This window comes from Gorilla gorilla, chromosome 3, assembly GCF_029281585.2.
Source record: "Gorilla gorilla gorilla isolate KB3781 chromosome 3, NHGRI_mGorGor1-v2.1_pri, whole genome shotgun sequence".
Lineage (NCBI taxonomy): Eukaryota > Metazoa > Chordata > Mammalia > Primates > Hominidae > Gorilla > Gorilla gorilla.
This window is the reverse complement of record NC_073227.2, coordinates 90,232,725-90,250,390: the sequence shown is the minus strand read 5'-3', so window position 1 is coordinate 90,250,390 and position 17,666 is coordinate 90,232,725. Positions and strand designations below refer to the sequence as shown.

At 37.7% G+C, this 17,666-nt stretch overlaps 1 protein-coding gene across 1 annotated transcript; it reads right to left on the bottom strand.

Annotated features, from left to right (window-relative positions):
- Positions 1 to 5,342: 5,342 nt before the first annotated feature.
- On the bottom strand, positions 5,343 to 13,432 carry HTN3 (histatin 3). The gene is made up of 6 exons (XM_004038764.5): positions 13,375 to 13,432; positions 11,092 to 11,155; positions 9,884 to 9,904; positions 9,776 to 9,805; positions 8,632 to 8,718; positions 5,343 to 5,615 (listed from the first exon to the last, which is right to left on the bottom strand). The coding sequence occupies exons 2-5, from the start codon at positions 11,140 to 11,142 to the stop codon at positions 8,665 to 8,667; spliced, it is 156 nt and encodes a 51-aa protein (XP_004038812.1). The 5' UTR covers positions 11,143 to 11,155; positions 13,375 to 13,432; the 3' UTR covers positions 5,343 to 5,615; positions 8,632 to 8,664.
- Between the last annotated feature and the right edge of the window lie 4,234 nt (positions 13,433 to 17,666).

Sequence of the window (17,666 nt, the reverse complement as noted above, 5' to 3'; positions counted from 1 at the left end):
ACCTTCCCATGCCTGGCTTGGTGGGTCCCATGCCCACAGAGCCTTGCTCACTTCTAGCGCAGCAGTCTGAGATTTACCTGCGTGGCTGCTGCCTGGCAGGAAGAGGGCATCCGCCATTGCTGAGGCTTGAGTAGCTCACAGTGTAAACAAAGAGGCCAGGAAGCACGAACTGGGCAGAGCCCACCACAGCTCAGCAAGGCCTACTGCCTCTATAGATTCCACCTCTGGTGCCAGGACATATTAGAACAAAAGGCAGCAAACAGCTTCTGCAGACTTAAACATCCCTGTCTGACAGCTCTGAAGAGAGCATTGGTTCTCTGAGCATGGTGTTTGAGCCCTGAGAATGGACAGACTGCCTCCTCAAGCAGGTCCCGGACCCCCTTGTAGCCTGACTGGGTAACACCTCCCAGAAGGGGCTGACAGACACCTCAAACAGGTGGGTGCCCCTCTGGGACGACACTCCCAGAGGAAGGATCAGGCAGCAATATTTGCTGTTCTGCAGCCTCCGCTCATGATACCCAGGCAAACAGGGTCTGGAGTGGACCTCCAGCAAACTCCAACAGACCTGCAGCTGAAGGGTCCGATTGTTAGAAGGAAAACTAACAAACAGAAAGGAATACCATCAACATCAACAAAAAGGACATCCACACCAAAACCCCATCTGTAGGTCACCAACATCAAAGACCAAAGGTAGATAAAACCACAAAGATGGGGAGAAATCAGAGCAGAAAAGCTGAAAATTCCAAAAAACAGAGCGCCCTTTCTCCTCCAAAAGGATCATAGCTCCTTGCCAGCAAGGGAACAAAACTGGATGGAGAATGAGTTTGATGAGTTGACAAGTAGGCTTCAGAAGGTCGGTAATAACAAACTTCTCCGAGCTAAAGGTTCATGTTCTAACCCATCACAAGGAAGGTAAAAACCTTGAAAAAAGGTTAGATGAATGGCTAGAATAAACTATGGAGAGAAGACCTTAAATTACCTGAGGGAACTGAAAACCATGGCACGAGAACTTCATGATGCATGCACAAGCTTCAACAGTTGATTCGATCAAGTGGAAGAAAGGAAATTAGTGATTGAAGATCAAATTAATGAAATAAAGTGAGAAGACAAGATTAGAGAAAAAAGAGTGAAAAGAAACGAACAAAGCCTCCAAGAAATATGGGACTATGTGAAAAGATCAAATATACCTTTGATTCATGTACCGGAAAGTGACGGGGAGAATGGAACCAAGTTAGAAAACACTCTTCAGGATATTATCCAGGAGAACTTCCCTAACCTGGCAAGGCAGGCCAACATTCAAATTCAGGAAATACAGAGAACACCACAAAGATAAATTAGTAATTAGTAAATTAGTTTGACCATTGTGTAAAACAGTATGGCAATTCCTCAAGGATCTAGAACCAGCAATCCCATTACTGGGCATATACCCAAAGGATTATCAATCAATCATTCTACTATAAAGACATGTGCACATGTATGTTTATTGCAGCAATATTCACAATAGCAAAGACTTGGAACCAACCAAAATGCCCATCAATGATAGATTGGATAAAGGAAATGTGGCAGATACACACTATGGAATACTATGCAGCCATGAAAAAGGATGAGTTCATGTCCATTGTAGGGACATGGATGAAGCTGGAAACCATCATTCTCAGCAAACTAATACAGGAACAGAAAACCAAACACCACATGTTCTCACTCATAAGTGGGAGCTGAACACTGAGAACACATGGAAACAGCGGGGGGAACATCACACATCCGGCCCTGTTGTGGAGAGGGGGCTGAGGGGAGGAATAGCATTAGGAGAAATACGTAATGTAGATAATGGGTTGACGGGTGCAGCAAACCACCATGGCATGTGTATACCTATGTAACACACCTGCATGTTCTGCAAATGTATCCCAGAACTTAAATAATAAAAATCAAAACAAACACACAAAAAAAGAGAAAATAAAGCGAGTTGTGATTTTTTTTTTCCTGCTTTTTTTTTTTCCAAGATGCAGAGTAGAGACTTTTGACATGCTTCTGCCGCTTGAAGGTAGTAAGATAGTTCATAAAGATCACGTCTCTGAGCTTTAATTCAAGGAGGAAAGTGGGATTGTATTGGAATCATGAAGAACACTTCAGGTCCTGCAGAGGAGAACAAGTGCAAACATACCCCATGATAACATTCAGCTGACCGAAGTGAGTGAAGCCCCAGTATGTGAGAGATGCAGAGCGTCTCCCTCTGTGACTCACCTTTCCACTGAGGATCTGAGTGACCTAGCCCAAAGGAGAGCATTTTGTTTCTTCCAAGCCTTGAAGCTAACTTGGGGAGAGGCTATGAGACACTATGAAGGAAAGACACTGGGAACATGTGCAGACATTTTCACAGACCCAGGACTGACAGCAGGATGCCATTTTTAATACAGGTGCATACAAAGTCAGCCATTCTTTGGTGACTTGGGAACATGGCTATACAGGCTTTTGAGTCTCAGGCCAGAATTTAAAGTGCCTGCTCTGGGGTGGGTTAAGAAACTTCATAGCCAGAATTATGGAAAGCACTGGAAAACTAGGCACCAGAATTGTGCTTTTGCCACCTCAAAATCATGGTGCAGAGGAGAGCTGCTAGAGCTGTTGTTTCTCTTTTGTGATGAGACATGCTGCAAGTGCAAGACTGCTGACCTAGAACCAGTCTGCATGTGTCATTACTAGGTGCCCTCTCCTGCTACCCCAAGACTCTGGTGTGTAGGGCCGTCTCTGCTCTACTCCCAGGTAGAAATTCAGGCCTTTAGAGCCACTACTTGCCTGGAACATTAGTCTGAGCCACCACACCCTTTATGGACATAGATTGTGGTGTAGTGGGATCATTTCCTCTCCACATTCAGGCAGATCTCCAGGTACTGAGAACACAGTTTTGCCTGGATCAACAGCCTAAGCCACCCCACCATTCCTGTGAGTAGGTCATGGTGCAGTGAGGCCTTCTCTACTCCACATGTAGGCAGATCTCGAGGAAGAAGTAAATGAAACTTGGAACCAAAAACCATACAAGAAATCAATGAAACCAAAAGTCAGTTTTTCGAAGTACAAATAAGATCAATAAACTGCCAGCTAGGTTAATAAAGAAGAAATAAAGGACAAGATTCAAATAAGAACAAACAGAAATGACAAAGGTAACTTTACAACTAAGCCCACAAAATTGCAAAGGTCCTCAGAGACAATTTTAAACACCTCTAAGAGCACAACTAAAACAGTGTCTGCCAGTTGGTATCACTCAATAAACTTTCTTTTTTTTTTTTTTTTTAGTATTTATTGATCATTCTTGGGTGTTTCTCAGAGAGGGGGATTTAGCAGGGTCATAGGACAATAGTGGAGGGAAGATCAGCAGATAAACATGTGAACAAGGGTCTCCGGTTTTCCTAGTCAGAGGACCCTGAGGCCTTCCGCAGTGTTTGTGTCCCTGGGTACTTGAGATTAGGGAGTGGTGATGACTCCTAACGAGCATGCTGCCTTCAAGCATCTGTTTAACAAAGCACATCTTGCACCGCCCTTAATCCATTTAACCCTGAGTGGACACAGCACATGTTTCAGAGAGCAGGGGGTTGGGGGTAAGGTTATTGATTAACAGCATCCCAAGGCAGAAGAATTTTTCTTAGTACAGAACAAAATGGAGTCTCCTATGTCTACTTCTTTCTACACAGACACAGCAACAATCTGATTTCTCTTTCTTTTCCCCACATTTCCCCCTTCTCTATTTGACAAAACCACCATCGTCACCATGGCCAGCTCTCAATGAGCTGTTGGGTACACCTCCCAGACAGGGTGGCGGCCAGGCAGAGGGGCTCCTCACTTCCCAGACGGGGTGGCCGGGCAGAGGCGCCCCCCACCTCCCAGACGGGGCGGCTGCCCGGCGGGGGCTGTCCCCCACCTCCCGAATGGGGTGGCTGGCCGGGCGGGGGCTGCCCCCAACCTCCTGGACGGGGCGACTGCGGGGCGGAGATGCTCATCACTTCCCAGACGGGGTGGCTGCTGGGCGGAGGGGCTCCTCACTTCCCAGATGGGGTGGCTGCCGGGCGGAGGGGCTCCTCACTTCTCAGACGGGGCGGCCGGGCAGAGATGCTCCTCACCTCCCAGACGGGGTGGTGATCGGGCAGAGACTCTCCTCAGTTCCCAAACAGGGTCGCAGCTGGGCAGAGGCGCTCCTCACATCCCAGATGGGGTGGCGGGACAGAGGTGCTCACCACATCTCAGATGATGGGTGGCTGGGCAGAGACTCTCCTCACTTCCCAGACAGGATGGCTGCCGGGAAGAGGCGCTCCTCACTTCCCAGACTGGGCGGCCTGGCAGAGGGGCTCCTCACATCCCAGATGATGGGCGGCCAGGCAGAGACGCTCCTCACTTCCCAGACAGGGTGGCAGCCGGGCAGAGGCTGCAATCTTGGCACTTTGGGAGGCCAAGGCAGGCGGCTGGGAGGTGGAGGTTGTAGCCAGCCGAGATCACGCCACTGCACTCCAGCCTGGGCAACATTCAGCACTGAGTGAGCGAGACCGTGTCTGCAATCCCGGCACCTCGGGAGGCCGAGGCGGGGAGATCACTTGAGGTCAGGAGCTGGAGACCAGCTCGGCCAGCAGGGCGAAACCCCATCTCCACCAAAAAGTACAAAAACCAGTCAGGGGGGGCGGTGCGCGCCGGCAATCCCAGGCTCTCGGCAGGCTGAAGCAGGAGGATCAGGCAAGGAGGTTGCAGTGAGCCGAGATGGCGGCAGCACAGTCCAGCCTCCGCTCGGCGTCAGAGGGAGACCGTGGAGAGACAGGGAGAGGGAGAGGGAGATCGTGGAGAGAGAGGGAGAGGGAGAGGGAGACTGTGGAGAGAGAGGGAGAGGGAGAGGGAGACCATGGAGAGGGAGAGGGAGACCGTGTAGAGGGAGAGGGAGAGGGAGAGGGAGAGGGAGAGGGAGAGGGAGAGGGAGAGGGGCAATAAACTTGTTTGATGGATATATTGACAAACCGATAGAGAGCATTAGATGGTTTTTGTTCTGAGTGCCTGCCTACTGCTGTGGAGTGACATAGGGGTTATCTGCTGGCCTGTAGGGCCTGAGATAAGTTGATGTGAGAATGTTCAAGGCTAAGAAATGTGCTGTGGCAAAAGACACCAGAGACAAATCATATCTAGTAATCTAGATGTGATTGAGGACCATATGTTTGTAAGATAAAATGAATATAACATGCTAAATTAAAAATAATCATTTCAAAAGAGCTATGGTATAAAGTACTATAGTCAGTGCTACTCGAACTGGGAAAATAAAGTGAAGAAGTAAGTCTTTATGTTTGCAAATATAAAAAAGAGAAATAAAGAGCATACACATAATAATGTGCTTGAATTTTATTGCTTTTGGAGAGGAATGAATTTCTATTACTCAGAAACAGCAGTGAAAACAGCTTAACAGTTTAAATTGCAAGTATCTAATCAAATGATAATTAGGAAGGGAAGTATCCTGAAACACAGAATTCACTAAATCATGGTATTTCTTTTATTCTGCATTGCCTTATGATAATTCTTCAAAAAGCAGTGGTAGTGTGATGCGGTATGACAAATGAGAATACAGGAGTCCAAAGCGAATTTGCCAGTCAAACCTGTGAAGAAAAAGAAAATAACACTTTATTGCCCAAATTGATACTCCTGTAAATAAATTTATACTTTTCCTGGTACAAAGTATTTATTTATAGATAGTTTTATTTATTATAATGCAGGGACCAAAATGATATTTGAGACAGAGTAGACAATTAAACAATTAAATACTCATTAAGTGGGTATCGGAATAAATAAAAATTATCATTCAGCATCTGCAATTTAAATTTAAATTTTTCTTGAGGTCTTCCATCATCATCTTATTTTATTCTCTCACTTAAGTATAGCCTACACATTTCACGTATCTCCCTCAAATAATATTTTAACTATGTCCTCCCCTGATTAAATGTCATCAGCAATTATCTAACACCTGGAGGATCAAGATCAGGCCTTTTCTAATATCACAAAGAGCAGGAATTCAATATGAACAAAATGTCCCAATACATTTAAAAATATTTGAAATATTTTGAACTATTTCAATTTTGAATTGTAGAACAGTACTCTTTTATCTCCAAAATATTACTTTATTTTGAAGTATAATATTTAATATTTCATAGATTTTGGAACATTTTATGCTGTGAATATAGATAAGTAAAAACGACTTTTTAAAAAGGACATTGTTACCATATCCTATTTCCTTGAAAATTCCCATCTCCTTGTTGATATTTTATTAGTCATTCCTATAGCCATTGCTCATTAGAGTTACTTAGGCATAAAACGTAAATTTCTCATGAGTTCCCAGATGGCGGTTGTGCAGCTTCTCCAAAGATTACATTTTAGGACAGAAACCTTCAAATAACAACCAGGTACAGATTTAGTGGCAGAGAAACCCATGGCCACAACCATACAGCTTCCAGAACAAGGGCTTCCCTATAATGTCTCTCAATAGCCCTACAAATTCTATAAAAAGCTTAAGTATTATTATAACATGTATTTGTCTCTTATAAAATTGAGGTTTGGAGAAGATTAGGAATACTTTAAGGTCATGAAACTAGTTGTCAGGGTCAGGATAAAAACACAGGGGTTCCCCTACCCAGAACTCTGTCTCTTAACAGTAGTGAACAGAAGCTTTCCCTCAGAGGCATTTTTATTTTATTTTATGATTTATTTTACTTTAAGTTCAGGGATACATGTGCAGAATGTGCAGGATTGTTTCATAGGTATACATGTGCCATGGTGGTTTGCTGCACTATTGATCAGTCCTCTATGTTACCTTCTGTCACCTCCTACCCCCCATCCCTGGTGTGTGTTGTTCCCCTCCCTGATGTGTTCTCATTGTTCAGTTCCCACTTATAAGTGAAGCATGTGTTGTTTGGTTTTCTGTTCCTCTTTTAGTTTTCTGAGGATGATGGCTTCCAGCTTTATCCATTTCCCTGCAAAGGACAGGATCTCATTCCTTTTAATGAACGCATAGTGTTCCATGGTGTATACGTACCACATTTTCTTTATCCAATCTATCATTGATGGGCATTTGGGTTGTTCCATGTCTTTGCTATTGTAAATAGTGCTGCAATAAACATATCTAGGCATATGTCTTTATAGTAGAATGCTTTATATTCTTTTGGGTATATACCCAGTTATGGGGTTGCTAGGTCAAGTGGTATTTCTGGTTCTAGATCCTTGAGGAATCACCATATATTTTTCCACAATGGTTGAACTAATATGCATTCTCACCACCAGTGAAAAAATGTTCCTATCTCTCCAAAACCTAGCCATCATCTATCGTTTCTTGACTTTTTAGTAATCACAATTCTAACTGGTGTGAGATGGTATCTTACTGTGGTTTTGATTTGCATTTCTCTAATGATTGTGATGTTGAGCTATTTTCATGTTTGTTAGCCCCATAAATGTCTTCTTCTGAGAAGTGTCTGTTCATATCCTTTGCCCACTTTTAGATGGGTTTTTTGTTTTTGTCTTGTAAATTTGTTTAAGTTCCTTGTAGACTCTGGACACTACACCTTTGTCAGATGGGTAGATTGCAAAAATTTTCTCCCATTCTCTAAGTTACCTGTTCACTCTGATGATAGTTTCTTTTGTTGTGCAGAAGCTCTTTAGTTTAATTAGATCCCATTTGTGAATTTTGGCTTTTGTTGCCATTGCTTTTGGCATTTTCTTCATGAAGTCTTTGTCCATGCCTATGTCCTGAATGATATCACCTAGGTATTCTTCTAGGGTCTTTTTTTGGTTTTGGGGTTTTCATTTAATTTTCAATCCATCTTGAGTTAATTTTTGTATAAGGTGTAAGGAAGGGGTCCAGTTTCAGTTTTCTCTATATGGCTAGCCAGTTTTCCCAGTACCATTTAGTGACTAGGAGATCCTTTTCCCATTGCTTGTTTTTGTCAGGATTGTCATAGATCAGATAGCAAGCAGAGACCTGCATCATGAATGAACTCCCATTCACAATTGCAACAAAGATAATAAAATACCTAGAAATACAACTAACAAAGGATGTGAAGGACCTCTTCAAGGAGAACCACAAATCACTGCTCAAGGAAATAAGAGAAGATGCAAACAAATGGAAAAACATTCCATTCTCATGGATAAGAAGAATCAATTTCATGAAAATGGCCTTACTGCCCAAAGTAATTTATAGATTCAATGCTATTCTCATCAAATTACCATTGACATTTTTCACAGGATTAGAAATAAGTACTTTAAATTTCATAATTATCTACAGAAGAGCTCATATACACAAGACAATTGTAAGCAAAAGGAACAAAGCTGAAGGCATCACACTACTTGACTTCAAACTATCCTACAAGGCTACGGTTAACGAAACAGCGTGGTACTGGTACCAAAACAGACATATAGACCAATGGAACAGAACAGAGACCTCAGAAATAACACCACATATCTACAAACTCAGAAGCATCTATATAAATCAACACACTTCAAACAGCTAACCCACGCTACATTTCTTAAACTGGAATGATTGTTGGCTTAATGGCTTTTTTTATTTTTCCTTGTTTTAACTGTCAGTGTTGATACTTCTAGAAAGAAAAGTAACTAGAGTCAGCTTACCTCCATAATCATGCCCCGTGATTACTGAAGATATCAATTGTCATACAGATAATTTGATCTATAGCCTCGATGTGAATGATGCTTTTCCTGCATACACACAAAAGGAGAGAGCAAATTGCAGAGAATAGAGGCAATGACAGTACAAATGCTTCACAAAAACTGTCACTGAAAGCTTAGATTGTTAAAGTTGTTATGACCTTGTGTGTTATCTAAATAAATGTTTTCAAATTTTTAGTTACATTTTTCTTTTTTCAGAAAAATGTTTAAAAGCAAGTAAAAATGATAAAGTATTTACTGTGTGTTGATATTTTTGTGGCAATAATAAATGTTGGAACACTGATTATAGGCAACCTCTCCAAACAGGTTTTAAATCTTAACAACATTACCTCCAAGTTACTATTTTGCTCAACATTGAGTATAACGGTGAGGAGAAAGTTACCGTTTCCAACTTAGGTGGTGTTTCTTCATCTTATTCTTTTAATGAGCTTACTTTCTCTTACAACTCCTACATTCTTTCATACCCACTGCTGTTAACACAAACAGTCCTCATCCCTTTTTATGCATCATTTTACTTAGTGCTTTTTTTAACACGTATACTTGCTATATTAGTAAGCAGAACTTTTGAACCCCTATTCATACTGATATTAGGGTCAAAATAATATGATATTTTTATACATACATTTAGAAAAATGTTAAATAAAATTGTCTGTCTAATTTAGCACAGTAAGTTTAATGTAAAGACTTTATCTTCCTCAAATATTTAGAAGATAGAAACCACATTACATGGGTAGCCTGTATGCTTCATTAGGCATATGTTATACTTCATAGAATTAGGAATTATTCATAGAATTAGGAACTATTCTTTAGGTCAATGTAATTATTTATAAGAGAAAGATACTTAAGCTCTCAAAGAATAATTGAAAATTGACTTATTCAGTGTGGAATTGAGTTTCCATTGAAATGCTATTAGAACACAAGATTTTTGTGACCTTTTACCTCTGTAACAAGAATAAACGAAATCAATGTACACTTTAGCAATTAATGATATAAATATATTTGAGAGATAACTATCAATTATTCTAGGAGAATAAATAGTCAGAGAAGAAAACTTATTCAGAGTGCACATTATCAGAAGAACACTTACATGGGATTTTCTTTTATACCCATGATGTCTCTATGAAATAAAAAGAAAAGATTAAAAATTCAATATATGATTAATTATCAAGTTTTCCAGTAAATGAAAATGTCTTACCTTTTCATGTGAATCAGCTCCCTTGGAAAAGAAGAAAATGAGAAAATAATTAATATCTTAATTTCATAATTCAAGAATATGTGTAAAAGTTGACTTAGCCACATTTATGATTAAATAGAATGGAGGCATTCTTTGGATGATGACACGCTAAATTAGTTATTTTAGCTTTATGACATCTTTAAAATGAGTGAAGGGTAAACTTCTCTATAATTAATATGCTATATTCAAGTATCAACTCATTTTGGTTTATATATCTTTTTTATGAAAGGCAAGAAAAGTCTATCATTGGTGAATAAGAGAGTGGAAACTGAAAAATGAAACATTGGATTGTTTTTTATATGAATATGTTCTATGTAGCTCAAAAGCTACCAACATACAAATATTTTATTTGCTGATAGAGACAGGCATTGTGCTTTTCTCTGTTCTTCTTATATGTTTATTTTTCTACTTCTATCCTTTTATAATAAAATCATGTGATAAACTGTGATGCCATAACCAATTTCGTTTTTGAAACATTCGTTTGAATTTAGTGGGTAGGTTGAAGTATTAGTATTCTTTTGTGACCAATTTTCTATTAACTTCATAGAAAGAAGAGGAGGAGTGGGAAGAGGATGAGAAAGTAGAGAAGGAGAAAGAGCTCCAGAGAGGTCAAGTGCCTTTTCTACTATTACACAGTAGTAAATGACGATACAAGCTGGGAACTCATGACACTTAACAGATATAGATTTGTTTTATGGCTTAAAATAGGCAGCTTTATTTTAGAAAGAGTAAAATAAATTGTATGCTAGGTTGAACAGTTTGGTTGTGCAAGAAATTACTTGAAAATTCATATTTTGACACCCTCTAGTACTTAGGTTCCATTGAAGTGCACCTTGTTCTTTCCTCAGATTTCTAACTTCAGGTGGTCTAGAGCTTTTCATATTTAAAGATATTTTCACAGTTCTCAGTCCCACATATTTATGAAGCTTGCTTAATTTTCTTTTATTTTTATATTCAAGTAATTGTACTTGAGTGTTCGCAGGTATGTAATGAATATTTATTCTAAGTCCTTTAAGAACTTATATAGGTTAATTCAAGGAAAATCTTTACATAGAAATATTAAAGCTGTATTGAGGTGAACATGAATATATGGCAGAACATAAGGAATAAGAAAGATCCTTGGGATAAGTACTGAGAATGTATCTTTTAAAACTTCCAGATATACTTACAGTCATGGAAAGCATGAGAGCCAAGATTAAAGCAAAAACAAAAAACTTCATAGTTGGCTGAGTCCTATAAAATCAAACATGAAAAATCAGTAATCACATTCTTTCATGCATTCATTCATCAAACTTCTACTGATGACACTATGCTTCAAAGCATTGGGAGACATGCTCTGTTTTCCAGGCTGGAGTGCAAGGGCATGAGCACAGATCACTGCAGCCTGGACCATCTGGGCTCAAGCCATCCTCCCACTTTAGCCTCCCTAGTTCCACTTGTAGGTGGAACTACAAGTGTGTGCCACCATGACAAGCTAATTTGTTTTTCTTTTGGTAGAGAATATTTTTAGTCTCACTATATTGCCCAGACTGTTCTGAAACTCCTGGGCTCTAGGAATCTTCCTGCCTTGGCCTTTCAAAATGCTTGGATCATCGGTGTGAGCCCAGGGCATAGCTTCATTAATTGATAAATAAAGGAGAGTGCTCTAATTGGGAAATATTAATATGCTAAAGAAACACACAAATGGACATCTTAAATAGACCAAGATAATGGGAGTAAGAAGATAACAAAGAAAGGCAAGCTTGAGTTGGATTATATGGAATGAGTAAAGGGAGGTGTTGGGAGACTGCAGTGAAATAAAACAGAGAGGAAAGCATGTTGAAAGTTCAAACAGTTTAGCATGTAGGGAGGACAAAACTGGAGAAAAGATGACCACTTAGGTTGCTGTGACATTACAGGGGACTTAGATAATGACATTAAGAATGCTAATTAAAGTACAGTGTAAAGACATATTTAGAAAGTAGAATGGCAAGTAATGGGGACTTTCTTTATAATAAAGTCAGTGAATATGAGCCAGATTTCTATTAAAGAATAGCACAGATGGTGTAACCTTGAGATTAGAACATTAATGATATTGGTTAGAGAAAAATAAAATGAAGAGAAGTCACAGGGAAAATGATTGTATCCACTTTGAGAAGTTGAACTGGTGAAGATTATTCAATGTTTCAAATAATATTATTCAACAAAGTTAGCCTCATCTGGGACTCTGATATGTTTTTATAATTATGCATATGCAAGTGAATCCAGTTCTTTGGCTGATATAAAAAAGTAAAGTGGATTACTTATTTCTAAAATACAAACATGTAAATAAAAGCATTTCCACTGGAAAATACAATTACCACAAAACTTAGAGTTACATGGCATTTTTATTTGTTAATTGCAAGCTATAAAGTAATTCATTAATAGATAATACTTAAAAAAATTTTTCTAATCTCTCTTACCTGTCACCTGTGATAGAACATTACAGTAACATTTTTCATCTAATTATAATAAAAATGTCCTACTCTTAAAAAGCCCTACATCTCTATCACAGAAAGCAGAACTCATTTGCCTTATTATTTCTTCGTTCATTTTGCTTCACTCATTTAAATGGAAACTTCTTGTATAGGACTAACTATAAAAATTATATATTTCTTGAAGTTTTTCTATTACCTAATAGATAAATCGAATTATGACCCTTTTTATGATATAAAAAGACAATTTTACTGTTGTTTGTGATGGTCAATTGTGTTGCAAATAGAAAATCAAAAAAAGGCTGTAAGAAAGTGCTCTTCTTTTACTAACAGATAAAATGATAAATGAACATAGATAATCAATATATAATTAATAGTTTTGAAAAACATATTTCCCGAGTAAATCAATAATAAAAATTTGGAATAATAAACTGTCTTATCTGCCATAACACAAATGAATGAAAGTGAGTTAAATAAATTAGTAAGATTGAGAAGACTAATTGTTATACAGTATATATTTTGATTCATAACAGAACTGTTTTTAATGATGGAAAGGCCAATGAAAAAGTAATAAAATAGTTTACTACTAAGAGGAAAGTAAATAAAAAAATAAAATTTTATAATAATGGATTTGCAAGACAGAATCTATCAATATCTTGTAAAATGTGAACTTCTACATTAAGTTTAATATAAAAGTAATAAGAAAGTAGATATCAGGTATCTAGGCAAGGAAATAAAAAGAGTTCATTGAGGTCCCACCATCAGCGAGGATGTAATACATTGCCATATTCCACATTAGTTATTTTGCATGATGATTGCTGGTGTTAATTCGTAGGAATTGAGATCTAGAAGTCATCTTCCAACGCCAATAAATGGTAATTATTTCTTTATAAGAAATTATCATAGATAATATACATTTTCATAAGTGGGTTACTATTGATTTTAGCAAACAAAAGCTTATGCTAATATATAATATTAGATTGTACTTGAACATGTTACCTTTTACTCAAGAGGAGAATCCAGAAGTCAGTGAAGCTGAAGTGAAGTCTCAAGAAATGTCCTTTCCTAGATGGCTGATGTATTTAAATACGTTGAAATCTCCCTTTTGTTTTTCAAAATAACATCAATTATGAGATCATATGATCGAGATGGAAAGTAATGCCCAAAATCTGTCTCTACAAATTCTAAAAATAAACTTAACCAGGTGATTCTGCAATAGATCATTGGGAAGACAAAGCAAACAGAAAGCGAATGGACCCATCACATGCTAATCCCAGTGTTAGTCTAGCCCTGAGTGAGTCAGACAACTGAAAAACATGCTGGAGGAAACCAGGCATAGAAATGATTGCAGTGATAAAGATGTTTCTGTAGAATACCATCTACTACTTTTCAATAAATATATGTCCAAGATGGAACAATGCTATGTCAAAAATAATACTTACCATGTTATGAAAAATTTTACACATTCTCTAGTAAATAGTGATAATTGGCATAATAAAATTGGAGTCATTCTACACTTCAAAAGTTTTTCTACAAATCATTATTTATCTTGTATTTTTACCTGCTTATATTGACTTAGAATATTTTAAGTAACAAAATGAATGTAAACATTGGCCAAAATTCAGTCATCTTTTGGATGCCGTATGATAAAAGTATTCTTATATTTAATGCCAAACGTTTCTAGGTGCTTGGTCACATATCTCTCACATAAAACTGATTTCTTATGTTTAGAAATTTGAATTTATTTCCCTGGAGTTTTCAGGGGCCCATATATCTTCACAGAGGTCATTTATTGAAATAAGTACACTAGACAGAAAGAGAAAAATAGAATTTTAATTAAATTAATAGACAAACATGTATAAAAGATCACCTACTCGCTACCGGTTGTATAATTCAATGTGCTAAGAACCGAGTATTAAAAACTAATTTCTAAGTTCAGATAAGTTGTACAGCTCAGTCCATTGTTCCTCAGGATGTCCCACATACTACCATCACAATCAGCATCAGCTCATACCTGTTGAAATGCAAATTCTTAGTCTACTTTTCCAAAATTACTGAGTCAGAATCTTGGGGTGTACACCTGGAACCTGAATTTCAAGAACATGTCCAGAAGATTATTTGTGTACTTTAGAGTTTGAAAAACTATATAACAGATTTGTAAACGCATTGTCTTTAGATTGATCCCACTAATAGAAATTATGTTTTTAAATTTGAGTCTGATACAGGAAAGGGAACAACACACATCAGGGCTGGTGGCTGGGGAGGGAGGGAGAGCCTCAGGGCAAATAGCTAATGCATGCGGGGCTTAAAACCCAGACGACCGCTTAATAGATACAGCAAACCACCATAGCACACGTTTACCTGTGCAAAAAACCTGCACATTCTGCACATGTATCCTAGAACTTAAACTAAAATAATAAAATAAAATAAAATGAATTGTGTGATTTTTAAAGGAAATATTTATTAGGTAAATATTTTATGCTAATTTGAACAGTCCCACTGGAAATTATGGTTATTCTCTAGGTAATATACAACAATATATATTATTGTGCCTAATATTATTAGGCACATGTAATTTATATATAATATATAATTCACATACCAGTGTTTTGCCACAACTGTGATAAGGCAGTAGCTATTGATATTTCCCTTGTAATTGAAAGGCATGGCCTTTTCAAAGAACATGACGCTTGCTTATAGAGGACAAGATACCTGTTTTACTTAATTATAAAATATGAAGCTATGTTCTGGTCCATCAGTCTTCTAAAATGGCCTATTGTTCCTGAAGAGTGAGACCATAACTCACAAATATATAATTCAAGTAAATTATATTATTATTCTTGTTCTTCTGGCATGAAATTTCTAAACATCAGAGATACAAGGTCTCTTCTCTGGGGCAAAACAAAGCCATTCTCTTTACATTCTCAATGAAAAAGAATTACATAGGATTCAGTGACTATTTTTTTTATAGATACATAGTCTGCATTCATCACCCAGGCTTGAGTGCAGTGGCGCACTCATAGCTAACTGAAGTCTGGAACTACAGCGCTCAATTGAACCGCCCCTCAGACTCCTAAATAGCTAGAGCTACAGATATGCACCACTGCTCCTGCCTAATTTTTTTTAAATTATTTTCTGTAGAGATGGGGGTCTCACAATGTTGTCAACACAGTTCTTTAACTTTTGATCTCAAGTGATCCTCATGCCTAGGCCTTCCAGAGTGCTGGGATTATAGGCATGAGCCACTGCACCATCTCATGGTTCAGTAACTATTGAACTATGTCTGATTTTAAAAAAATATACCCTGCTTTAATTAATTGCTAAATGTCAAATGGTTTCCTTTCTTTGTTTTCTTTTCCATCTCCTCTCATTTCTTCCCTGTGGTTTTCTTCCCTAGTTTGTTTTTCTAACAATATTAGGTGCACTTCCAGTGGATCTAAGATATCCATGTTCTAGTGCACAAAAAGCAAACTAATAGTCCAAAAGCACTACCAGACAGCAAACTAACAGGTAAGATACACTGGCAGATGTCAATATACTCATTTAAAAACTACAATTAAACCTAAGGCATGTACATTTTATGTTGGAACACCAAAAGGTCGGCATTATTTCACCCATGATTTTCTGCTTCCCCAAGTTAGGAAGTGAGGGGATTATGTATGACAGGTGGAACAAGCATGGTGGCGTAGAAATACAGTAGTGACCTTCTCATGCTAGTTATGGTCTCACCCTCCAGAAACAGTAGGCCATTTTAGAAGACTGATGGACCAGAACATGGCTTCATATTTTATAATTAAGTAAAACAGATATCTTGTCTTCTATAAGCAAACATCATGTTCTTTGAAAAGGCCATGCCTTTCAATTACAAGGGAAATATCAACAAAGAGCTACTGCCTTATCCCATACATGGCCATACACTGGTTGCTTATGGATACAACCCATGAATGGGTTTTTATAGTGATATTTGTGCTGGGTTTTTATCCTCCTTCTTCACCTTCTTCTGCCTCTGCCCCTCCTCCTCTTTCTCCTCTTCTTGTTTGTGCTTCTCTCCCTCCATTTTCTGCTTCTCCTCCTCCTCCTGCTCCTCCATGTTCTCCAAATCACCTGTGATGAAAGTATGGGCCAGATCTATGTGACCAAAATCTATAATGTTTATTTATTTAACTAAAAAATCTTACGTTATAATCCTGTTTGAACAACTAAAATGAAAAATACTCCTATTGACTTATATGGAACAACATGTGACTCTCTACTCTATGAGATAAAATTTCCTTTATTCTGGAGATACAATTTGACTAGCTTTACTCCTACTCTTAAGGAGATTTTCATATAATTTGAGAGTCAGAAAACATTAATGGACAAAGAGATAGAGAAATTCAGGAGAGGACTAATTACGTGAGACTAAAATTGGAAAATGAAGAGCCACACTGGAGCTGCAGATTGGGGATTTATAAGCCGATTGATTATAATCAAGACTCTGAAATTAGAATAGGTCATACAGGAAGGATGCATAGAATCAGAAGAAACTAGGCTGAGGAGGGATAACCTGATGTAATATGTGGAAGATAATAGAAAGCTCATTAAAATATTTGTTATAAAATAGATGAGCAGAGAAGAGATGTATTTCTAAGCAGTTTGTATATTGCAGAAGCCAAGAGGATGAACCATCAAGAAGGAAATCATTTCCATAAACAAATGTTGTTGTGAACTTGGCAGTTGCTGAGTTTCTCTAACTAAATTTTTCTTATATTTAAGGTATTATAATAATAGTTAGAATTTAACTAAATGAGAATATATAAAAATACATTTTAAATAAAAATGCCCCAAATGCAAACAGGAGGTTATATCATTATAGTTTTACCACAAAAATCTTCATTGGAAAGAATATCTTGATTTTAAAACTTCTTTAAGAATAGAGGAGGAAATGCAAAACAGATAACTGTAAGAAAATATTTTTGAAAAACCTGAGAATCACCTGAAGGATCGAGATGTTGGAGAAAGTTAGAAATTTGATTAAGTGTGTAGTAATTTATAGGGAAGTTTAAAGAGGTTATGCAAAATGGGCTTAATTTTTTCTTTTCAAAATAGCTAGAGTTTTTTTTTTCTGGAATTTATTAGTGGGTGAGATGAATTGGATGCTTCAGAATATGAATAATATATTTGGACATTTTGTTGGAAGGAAAGGATAAGAGTATAAAACTAAATAAAAGAAAAATAGTTGCTAAGCAATGTTGTACCCCCCACTTAGAAAACAAAAAAGAACCTTTTTTTTCTTGTAGATTAGAGTTTTC